General features: G+C 34.5%; 2 protein-coding genes across 2 annotated transcripts; one reads left to right on the top strand and one right to left on the bottom strand.

Moving 5' to 3' along the window:
* Nucleotides 1–6,441: 6,441 nt before the first annotated feature.
* Nucleotides 6,442–7,574, bottom strand: LOC108344485 (uncharacterized). Its single transcript, XM_052878236.1, has 3 exons — nucleotides 7,541–7,574; nucleotides 6,679–7,026; nucleotides 6,442–6,552 (listed from the first exon to the last, which is right to left on the bottom strand). Exons 1-3 carry the CDS (start codon nucleotides 7,572–7,574, stop codon nucleotides 6,461–6,463), a joined length of 474 nt encoding a protein of 157 aa, XP_052734196.1. The 3' UTR covers nucleotides 6,442–6,460.
* On the top strand, nucleotides 7,451–10,020 carry LOC108340649 (uncharacterized). The gene is made up of 3 exons (XM_017578153.2): nucleotides 7,451–7,859; nucleotides 8,777–8,800; nucleotides 9,443–10,020. The coding sequence occupies exons 1-3, from the start codon at nucleotides 7,658–7,660 to the stop codon at nucleotides 9,787–9,789; spliced, it is 573 nt and encodes a 190-aa protein (XP_017433642.1). The 5' UTR covers nucleotides 7,451–7,657; the 3' UTR covers nucleotides 9,790–10,020.
* Nucleotides 10,021–10,957: the final 937 nt, after the last annotated feature.

Genomic DNA, 10,957 nt, shown 5'->3' on the forward strand with positions numbered 1-10,957 from the left:
TTTGAGCACGAATTCTAGAAGATTTTGCAAACAAACACAAACATAAATCAAATCTAAAATAATTCAAGATAGAATTTCTATTAAAATGAAATTTGAATTTGGAAAGAAACAAATCTCTTATTATTAAAGAGTTGAAGGTCTGCCTCCAGGGTCAAATACCCACCTACAAAAAACATTAAATAGTGTTAAAGTAATGATGTTATGCAAAAGAATAATAAAAGAATAATGTCCAAACAAACAACCAAACTACAGGAATGAATTTTACTGTCCATGGGTTGCTTAGAGATGGACAAGCAAGCTAACTCGTGCATATATTTCCAAGATTGTGCCCAAACTGAAATAATGGCTTTAATTATCCAACATAATCGACAAACCAGCTAACAAAGTATCAAATAAAGGTTCATTTAATTTCAAGTTTGTGTCTTTATTTTCTGTTATGCTTTCTTCATTCCATTGTTGATGTCATTGCTTTTTATAAACAAATCTTCACTAAGCAACAAAACAAAAAGAGGAAGTTAGTGCTTTCTTTCAATGACAAATCAGGATGCTCTCTTCATTCCTTTTCTTTTTATCTCTTTTTATTCTCCTCTCTTTTTGTTACTTCCTTTACTCTCTTCTCTTTCTCTCTTTTCTTTCTCTTTTCTCTTTTATTTCTTTATTTTCTTTATTTTCTCACTCGTTTATTTCTCTTCTCTTTCTCTCTTTTTTTTGCTTCATTCTCTCGTGCTCTTTATAACTTATGCTCTTGTCTTTCTCTTTTCAACACATCTAATTTTTACAATGTCTTTTCTTCTCTCTTTTTTCAAATATAGTATGTAATTCTTAAGGTCCTCATTAGTCATGAGAATTGCATTCCAATTAGGACATTGATGACCATGGCCTTCACATCACATTTAGTGCATATTAGAGTACTTGCTTTCACCAAGGCCACATAAACACTAGGTATGTAACATCCAAATTTTTAGTAATATATAACTACTAAAAATTAGCATTACATTGATAATGATATAAAATAGCTACAACTTTTTGAAGAATAAAAATTCTTCACCTGAAGAACAAAAGACAACCTATACTGCAAGCTTCACTTCTAACCTCTCGTTGAGCCAACTGAAAATATTGTATCCCTAAGCTCACACCATTAAGGTGATCATTGCAAAAGAGAAAACAATACACAGACAAATAAACACGGAAGCAAGGGTAAGCTAGAGTATCAAAAGATTTTACATAACAATTAAAATAAGAATATTACACAAGCATGTTATAAATCATACAACACTGCGATTAGTTCAAAACCACTTAAAACCTTCATTATTGTCCGGACAGATGTATTGACATCGAACTCATGGGGAACCTGCACCCGTGTATGGTGGAGCAACCTTGATCAGAAATAATAACAACCATAATCCACATCCTCAACCACCACCAACAATACCATACACCAAGGTTAATCCGTCAAACATCTATGGCACTAACCAGTGACCATAGACTAGGACCTCCTGCTACTTTCCACGACATAATCACCCATGTCTACATGAGATGGGGTTATTGAAAGTGTCAGGATCATTCCCCAATCCAGGAGCCCCTACCTCAATACATAGAACAACACAACCAACTTAGGATATTCCTCCTTGGAATTCCTTTTTCACATGATACTTGAAATTCACACCTCACACATTATTTCAAACATCATCACCACATCGCATCCATAATCATATTCATATATTTATTTCCATACCACATTGCATACTATCAATGATCATATAATCTCATGAATACTTATACACCATTCTAATAATCAAAACATAACTCAAGGTTATTAGAAAACAAGGATAAAAAGGATAAAAATAGGTTCTGGACTAGTCGCTCAGCGCACCAAACTCGTTGTGCAAAAACAGAAACAGTGGGTTCTGCTCACTCACCTCTCGCTCAGTGCACCAAGTCTGTGCGCTCAGCTAAACTGAAAATTCTGCTACACAGTATCAGACCCTAACCCCTCGCATAGCGCCCCAAATCGCGATGTGAGAGCCCCAAACAGTGGCTCGAACTCTCCAAACACTCGCAGAGCGCACCTATTCGTTGTGCGGATCAACTAACAGAGAGCAACCTCTCAAACCATTCGCACAGCGCATCTATTCGTTGTGTTAATGCCCTGGCAGAGAGCATCTCACCAGGGTGACTCGCTGAGCGAATGGATTCGCTCAGCGAGTCTCCATAATCTGCAGCACCAAAAATTTTCTGCTGAATTATGCAACTCAAACACCAATTATCAATTCTAACTATTTTTCCCAACTTCTAATCATCCTAATTTGTGTTATATACTTAATTAGACTTGACTAAATTATTCTAAATCTTCCTACTATTAATCTAAAGTGTTTTTGAACGATTTCCTACTATATAACTTCAAATTCATAAATCTAGGGACCCAAATCTAATTCTACCACTTTTGGCACAACTTTGACTGACTTAATGGCTCAAACAAGTGACAATAAGCTTACTAAAACTGCCCCAACAGCCCAATTGCACTCTAAACCTCAATTGCTCAAAATCACTACCTCACTTCCTCCAAAGCAACCCTAAAACTACTAGAATATGCCTTAACTCTCAAGCAAATAACCCCATCACAGATTTATAACCTCTAATATATTCAATAACAGACTAACATCATTCTCAAATAATTTCAAATCCTTCTACTCATCATTTTCACCCAAGAGAAATCAACATAGATGATCTTACCAATTTTAAAACATCAATTCATCAACATACATATTCTTTATCAATTCCAAACATCAATTCAATGCAAACAGTTTAATAATTACACAATCACTAATTACACACTAAGTTTAACAATTCAAAACAGTCTAGCTTCCCTTACCTCAGTTAAACACTGAACAACTCACAAAAACCCCAAACGAAGCTTGAGCTACAAGGAAACTCTATGGAAACCTACAATTCACCGATTGGTGATAGGAAAACAACCTTTGAACCTAGTTTGAGCTAGAATTGAAGAGGAAAGTAACCAAACACATGCAAACAGAGAATCGTTGCATGACCACGGTTAAAGACGTACGGGAAAAGGAGAAACAACTTACCGACTCAGAACCAGAAATTGATCGGTAGGAATTGTAGCCCTTGACGCCAGGATCGTCTAGACACTTCATGATTGTCGAACAGATGACTTGAAATCAAGAACTCTTAGAGAGAAGTGAGAGAGAGCGAAGAGAAAAGGTTTTAGAGAGATAGAGTGTTCTTAGAATAATGAGACGAGCTTAGAAAATTCTATTTATATTATAAAATTATTTTATAATAAAATACTCAGTCACATTATTTTAGTACACTTACGAACACTAATACTCTATTTTCTAGGTTCTCACAAGGTACATCTCTGTGTCACTCTCTTGGTACTTTCAAATCCTCAACCAAATAATCCTTGTGAAGAGTACAATAGGTTAAACTATTCCAGGAAGAATGTCTTTGCTGAAACATGTTGCACTGCTCAATATTGTTAGATCCTACAAGAAAAGTTAGTAAAACAAAATAACAATAAAATGTATTTAAACATCATTTTTTTAAGTGTCTCACTCAAAAATCCACTCGTGTATCAGACTTGTAAGATCTATTTTTTAAAGTATTCTTTTTACAAATCAATATGAAAAATGTTGAGATCTAAATGTTAATTCAAGGTCAAAGATAAAATAATAGCTCTAGACAAAATCTCAAGAGATTTTAAAAGATAAAAAAACTAGAAAGAAATAGATTACCAAAAGGAATTTAACTCTCTTTTCTCCAAATTAATACTAAAATATTAGTTTTGTATTTTTTTATCTCATTAGTCTTTTGTATAATAATATTTTATGAACATAAAAAAAATTAACTATTATATGTATTTTCATTATCTATTTTTAAACGTGACTTGATTATCATAAACTTTTCTTTTACTCCATCAATACTTATATTATGATAGTTTATTTTTTAGCTATCATTACGAAGAATAAAAGAATATATATATATATATATATATATATATATATATATATATATATATATATATATTTTAAAAATGATAAAAAGAGAAGATACATGTAAAGATGAAAATATTAAAAATTCAATTTCTTCACCTATTTTGAAGTATGACGTTAATAATCTAATTTTTTCTTTTTATTGTATTAATGATAATAATCAAATATATAAATTTTAAGTTTATTATTTTGATTTTTTCAAAATTATTAATAAAAAGATACAATTAAACACTCATTCTTATATAAAAAAAAATTCACGACAAATAAAAATATTAAAAAAATCATAAATTAATTAAGTGCCCTAAAAATAATTTAATATGCTGAGATTGAGGTTTATATTTCCTAAAATACAATACATCCTTTCAACAAAATTGCTAAAGTTAAAAAAATAAATAAACAATTGAGATTGGGATGAGATATAAAATATGTTAAACATAAGAATGAATTTATTAGATATTAGATATTGAATAATTTGAACAATTTAGAAAGATAGTGTATAAAATTGTGTAAAAAAATTCTTCAAATGATATGAGTAAAAAAATAAAATGAGTCCAAAAACTAAATAAAATAGTGAAAGTCATTATTAATGTTTACCGCAAGAAACAAAGATTAATAATAATTTGAATTCATATATTACGTTTCTAATTTGGTTTATAAATACACTGCTAGTAAGTGTAATGGTTCGTCACTTAAATAGACAATTATTACATTTTCTATTAGCAAACTAATCATATATGATTTTATAAATACATATAAGATACTTAGGATTTTTTTTTTCTCATTTAATTGGTTTAAAACTTAAAATGCATAAATAACTTTTTAACAATATTTTCTCACACCTAACTTGTCACTAACATGAAAAAATCTATATATTTACTTAGAATAATATTGGTTTAATCCTTTTCGACATCCCTATTTGTGTAGGAATGTCTCAGATAGGTCCTCATTTTCTAAAGTGTATCAAAATGGTCCTTAATTTTGAAAATTGAGATCAATTGAGTCCTTCCCGTTAAGTTGGCTGGACGGCGTTAAAAAAATTGATGAGTGGGATGCTGAGATGACGAAATGTTACTGACGTGGCATTGACCTGGCTTAATGGTGAAGAAATCCCCAAATTAGTTGACGAGAGCGAGGTTCGTGTTGGAGGTTGTTGACGCAGGTGGGTGGAGATTCAAAAAGAGAGAAGGATCTACAAGTTAGGGTCACTCCCTCCTTTTTTGTTAGTTTTTGGTGGTGATGTTGAGGCTATTGATCATAGATGGAACCAACATGGTCTTGGAGGGGATAATGTTAGAAACAGTTGCAGAACTTTGCATCCTGGTTCTATCAGTTTGCTGCATTGGAGTGGGAAAGGGAAGCCATGGACAAGGCTTGATGCTAAGAAGCCTTGCTCAGTGGACTTTCTCTGGGCACCTTACGATCTCTATATACCTTCTCAGCATAAGAGAATTGCTACTGCTACAATGCATTCGCCATTTTAGATATAAGTTTATATTGGTTTATCTGATTCATCTGTTCTGATTTTTTCAATTTAGGGATTCCTCCTCCTTCTCCACCACCACTTCCCCGATCACGCCCTCGTCGCTCTCCTCACCTTCGATTCCATGGGAGACTTGAACATATGCCCGAGACATTTCTTGAACTGATCGGATTCGAAAGATTCGGAGAGAATCATGAATCCACCAGACTGCTCAACAGGTTGTCGAAGCTCGGCGGCCCCAACTTGGTCGAGCGAACAGGCAAAGAGATCAAGAATAACAGACGCATCAGATAGCCTCTTGGAGAGTTGGTTATAGAAAGAGCACGAGTTGGCGTGGTGTCTGACTTGGTTGTTGAAGATGTGATGGTGGGTTCTGATGGGTTGGCGGAGATCAGAATCAACAACGATTCCAGGTCCGATAGTGGCAGGTCCGGAGGTGAAGAGCATGATCCTGGAGCCTGTGGTGACAAGGCAAGACTCTAGAAGTCCGAGGGCGACGGAAATGGCAGTGCCGGTGCACCTTGGAGGGCGAGTGGCAGAGGTGGAGTAGAATGTGGAATGGATGTCTTCTGACAGAGATCTTATTGTTGCCGCTCGTCCTTAACGCTCGGATGATTGAGATCTTATTGTTGCCGCTCGTACCGCTCGACAGGTACGCTCGTCATCTGCTCTGTCGCTCGTACCGCTCGACATCTACTCTTGGACGATCGGTCTTACCGCTCGTTAGATTCAATTGTCTTCTCACTACCGATCGTCTCCTCTCTAGGACGATCGGTCTAGGAAGTCGCTTGGTCTGCGATTCATTTTTAGTAGTTGTTTCTTTTTTTTCAGTATAAATACATTTGCTTTGTTGTATTTTCTGTAATTTTCAATAATACAATTCTTTTCAGTCTTTTCTTTCTAGTTCTCTCTTCCTCGTTTTCTCTGATTACTTACATCTTCAATTGCAGAAGTGATGGAGAATTCACATTCGGAAAATGGCAACAGAAAATCCTGTTTTGGGGTGTGTCCGTGATGCAGCGGGTGGGGGCGGCCGATGTTGAGGAACTGGCGGATCTGAGGGAGAGATTAAGGAAAATTGAATAAAGTCAGTTGATGATCGAATGAAGTGGATTGAGTGTAAAAGAAAGCGGGGATTGAATCAGAAGAAGTAAGAATAATAAGTGTAGTAGAGTGAAATACCTGATTGGAGGAGAGATAGCGGCTGCCGTGAAAGAGGTGGAGGGAGGAACATGGGGAAGAGGCGAGATGGTGGAGATAGACCATGGAATCGAAGGTGAGGAGAGCGACGAGGGCGTGATCGGGGAAGTGGTGGTGGAGGAGGAGGAGGAGGTCCTTCTTGAGGGAGAGCAGTTGGTCGTCGGGGGAGGAAAGATCGATGAGAAAGACGAAGGCGGGGGGAGGGGGAGAGGAGGAGGGGAGAGAAGGAGAGTACTCGACGGTGCTGTAGGTCCACGTGCAAATGAATTTGATCCACGTCATTAAAATTTGCTTCGTCAGCGTGCCACGACTCAATAAATTTAACGCCATCTATTGAAATTAACGGCAAGGTTCCAATTGACTCAATTTTACAAAAATAGGAACCTAATTGAGATAAAAATAAATACGATGACCTATTTGAGACAACCCTACACAAATAGGGATGTCCGAAAGGATTAAACCAATAATATTAGAATAAAATAGTAACCATTGCCTTGAAAGAAGAAAATGACAATAAATTTTAAAAAAAAATCTTTAATTTTACGCTATATTCTTAATGTGTATAAAGTTAGATAAATACAATTATATATACCATTGCACAATTTTTTTTTAAATAATGACTATTTTTTTTCTATAAAATGAGACTAATTTAATTTAACATATTTAAATCAATCAAACTTAATTTTCAATTTATTTCTAAAATAACCATAAAACCAATTTTAATTGACAGTCAGCAAAATGAAATCTGCGAAGAAAGAATGAAAGAAAAAAAAACATTAAAAATGGAGAAAGAAAAGGGAAGACAGAAGAGGAAGCAGTGTGAACAATTTCTCAAAGTTTCCACTTTCGACATTGCCGACGGCCCCAAAAGACACCATCATTCGCTCCTTTTCTCTCACTAGATTTCTTATATTTCTGTCTTCATTTGTGTTTGTGTGTGCCAAAGCACAGAGAGAGAAAGATGGCTATGAACCAATCAAAGGCTGTGTTGCTGAGAGTGAGTTTGGTGGTGGTGGCTCTCTGCATAGCAGGATACATAGTGGGTCCCCCTCTCTACTGGCATTTCGTTGAAGGTTTGGCTGCAGTCAGCCACTCTTCTCCTTCTGCTTGTGCCCCCTGCGTCTGTGATTGCTCTTCTCAACCTATTCTTTCCATTCCTCAAGGTCTTTCTCTGTTCTGTTTCAGATCTGATTTCCTTAATTACTCAATTACCCGTTTCGTGATCTTGCTAAAAAAATCATCTTTTCTTAATTGGGCGGACTTTGGGCGAGTTTTTTGAGATCTGGGTACTGTTGGTATTTTTATTTTTAGTTTTGTTATACTTGTGTAAGGTGGGTGTTAGCTCAATCGTTGAAGTTGAATCATGAGTGCTTCAACTGATTTGAGCAAATAATTCTTAAACTTCTGGTTCTGTTTTCCGGGAATAGTGATTTGATGAGACGACAGTGTTGATAAAACTTGTCAAACGATGGTGCAGATGGGTTTGTTTCTTTAACTTTATTGTGCTAGGGTTTTTGGTTTTTGCTTTGAGACTTCAGTAGACCAGTGAAAAGTTACAGGTTTCAAACCTTTACATGAATCGCTTTTGATGGGACTTACTATAACTGTTGTTAGAGCAACGAAAACGGTGCGGTTTTGATGAATTGCTGAGAATAATTTGCTCTTGAACTTTCAAGTGGATGTTAGTGCCTAAGAAACTTGATCTAGCTCTCCCCCTTCCTCATTACACTTTCCCATTGTTTTAAATTTGATATTAAGAATAAGTTATAAAGAAAGTGATTGTCAATTGCAAGTTAAAAACTGCGTGCATGTTGATCTGCACTTTCACTGTCAAATTTATGAAACTACTTACAACAAATATGAAACTAAGTACCGTAACCTTGGGTTGCTATTGTTTCCTTCGGTTATCACTAATGAACTGATAAATCCACAATCATATTGATTGTAATTTCATTTTTTCGTACTGTTACAACTATTATAGCTCTAATTGAGTGTCATCGTGATTCATATAGTGCTCACTTCTCTTCATCTAATTGCAAATTGAGCAGTACTTATTCAGTTTCTTTCTGTGATTCTGCAGGCCTGAGCAACACTTCCTTTGGAGGTTGGTTTCGTCTCCTGGATGAACTACCGCGAATTATATAATAATCCATCTTCATCTTGATATACATTTTTTCTATCTAACACCTATATGACTGTAGAACTGTTGGAGTTGAAGTTACAATGTTAAGTAACTTAAGTAGTAAGATAGCTATTATTAGTTCTCATAATTTAGGATCATAAATTTCATGCATCACTCGCATGTTTTTCCTTTGATTGTGAAAAGGAAAAGGAAAAATGTTAATTATTGGCCTACTTTCATGTTTAAAACATCCATTTTTCTTGAAGTATGACCACTGTAGCTTTTTGTTTTGTTACCTTTGTATTCATGTCAACTGCTTTCAGGCGACTTACATGATTGTGGATAGCAAACTAAATAATAACGCCAAAATCCTTATTGTACTAAACTTTTCCTTAGGTTACATGTTGCTTTATGATTCATTGCCCACTTTAACAACAAATTTTAATCTTGTACTGGATAAGCCTCTACTAGAAAACAACTTGAAAACTCAATGGCAGAAGTTGTCATCCAGCAGCAGCAGCAGCATTGTCACAAAACATGCTATATTCATTTTTATTTTTATTTTGTGATTTCAAGTAACATTAACAGCTGCTTTTCCTTTTCTTGATTGGAACTGTTATTCAGATTGTGCAAAGTCTGATCCAGAAGTGAGTGGAGACACTGAGAAAAACTTTGCAGAGCTATTGACAGAGGAACTGAAGCTGCGGGAGAACCAAGCCATGGAAAATCAGCAACATGCTGACATGGCACTGCTTGAGGCAAAGAAGTTTGCATCACAGTATCAGAAGGAAGCTGACAAGTGCAATTCAGGGATGGAAACTTGCGAAGAGGCTAGGGAGAAGTCTGAGTTGGCATTAGTGGAGCAGAAGAAGCTAACTGCATTGTGGGAACTTAGAGCACGTCAGAAAGGTTGGAAAGAAGGGCTTGCCAAATCTCATGCACGCTCTCAAGGAAAAGTGCAGAGTTCTTAGATACAGTACATGCTTTCATAATAGTTTTCAATACTGATAATAGAAAAAGCAAGTAATCCTGTCTCTCACTTGTGTTTGTGAAAGATCAAGTGTAACATACAAATGTTGTATTTCTATCATTCATTTTTGGATATTCAACCTACGTGTATCACCTTTTAAAGCAAGAAATTCTTAAATGTTGTGATAAACTTCTTTCTGCATAAAAAATTATTTGCTCGATTTTAGGCTTCATTCACAATGATAAAAGCACCATCAAGTAGAATAATTTTGCTCAGTCATTTTGAAGTATGGTTATTCAGTTCTTGGTCCTTAATTTACCAAAGAATCATTTTTTTTGTTCTTGGTACAATAATTTTGTACCAAAGTGAGTATAGAATAATGTTCAAAATGACTTTCCATACATACTTTTTGTAGTATAAGGATGGTGCCCATAGTCCACACAGATAAACTTTTCTACAATAACTTTGAGAAAAATAAAACAATATGAATAAGAAACTAAGGTTACAAAGCAAATTATGCACAAATTAAGTTTGATTTTCTTTTCGTATTTCTCTCTAAAAATTTCATCTAAAGAAGTTTGTAAAAGAAGGGTATTTAAACATGTTTTTAACCAATACATGGTCTCGTTAGATTAATAATATAAGTGTACGTCATAATATTATTTAGGAACTCGATTTTGTTCAAAAAAAAAATTGCATGTTCTAGATTAATCATAACATATTATGGATTTGTAGAAAAAAGGGAAAATACAATCCTGCTCTAAAGCATACATTTTCTCTAGAAATATATCATAACTGAGTATACAAATGTAAAGTGAAAAACTCAACTATATCATATGTCTCATTTACCCTTACTATTTTTACAGTTATACCTTTTGAAATTTTTAAAAAATAAAATTTAAATATAATGTAGACCAAATTTAAAATGTGTTATAATCGCAGATGCAAAACATGTGCAGTGTCATTAAAACTGTATGAAATATAAACTAGTGAAATGATTGTGGAAACACGGTGTATTTGACAAATAATTAATCAAATTGATCTTTATCTTATTCTAATAAATAACGCCGTGTAACATAAATCGGTAATTGAATTACATAAATATTTATTTACCTATGAATTCAATATAAAGAGAATATTGGAAATAAGAGCTTACTGTATTAAACTTG

This window comes from Vigna angularis, chromosome 5 (genome assembly GCF_016808095.1).
Source record: "Vigna angularis cultivar LongXiaoDou No.4 chromosome 5, ASM1680809v1, whole genome shotgun sequence".
Taxonomy (NCBI): Eukaryota; Viridiplantae; Streptophyta; class Magnoliopsida; order Fabales; family Fabaceae; genus Vigna; species Vigna angularis.

Bases quoted from the DNA above. Each gene is read 5' to 3' on its own strand.
- LOC108344485 (XM_052878236.1), bottom strand. From the start codon at position 7,574: ATGGTGTCTTTTGGGGCCGTCGGCAATGTCGAAA. The intron at 7,027-7,540 runs GTGGAAACTTTG...TAATTTCAATAG, and splicing joins GGCCGTCGGCAATGTCGAAA to ATGGCGTTAAATTTATTGAG. The intron at 6,553-6,678 runs GTATTTCACTCT...TCTCTCCCTCAG, and splicing joins GCTATCTCTCCTCCAATCAG to ATCCGCCAGTTCCTCAACAT.
- LOC108340649 (XM_017578153.2), top strand. From the start codon at position 7,658: ATGGCTATGAACCAATCAAAGGCTGTGTTGCTGAGAGTGAGTTTGGTG. The intron at 7,860-8,776 runs GTCTTTCTCTGT...GTGATTCTGCAG, and splicing joins TATTCTTTCCATTCCTCAAG to GCCTGAGCAACACTTCCTTT. The intron at 8,801-9,442 runs GTTGGTTTCGTC...ACTGTTATTCAG, and splicing joins GAGCAACACTTCCTTTGGAG to ATTGTGCAAAGTCTGATCCA.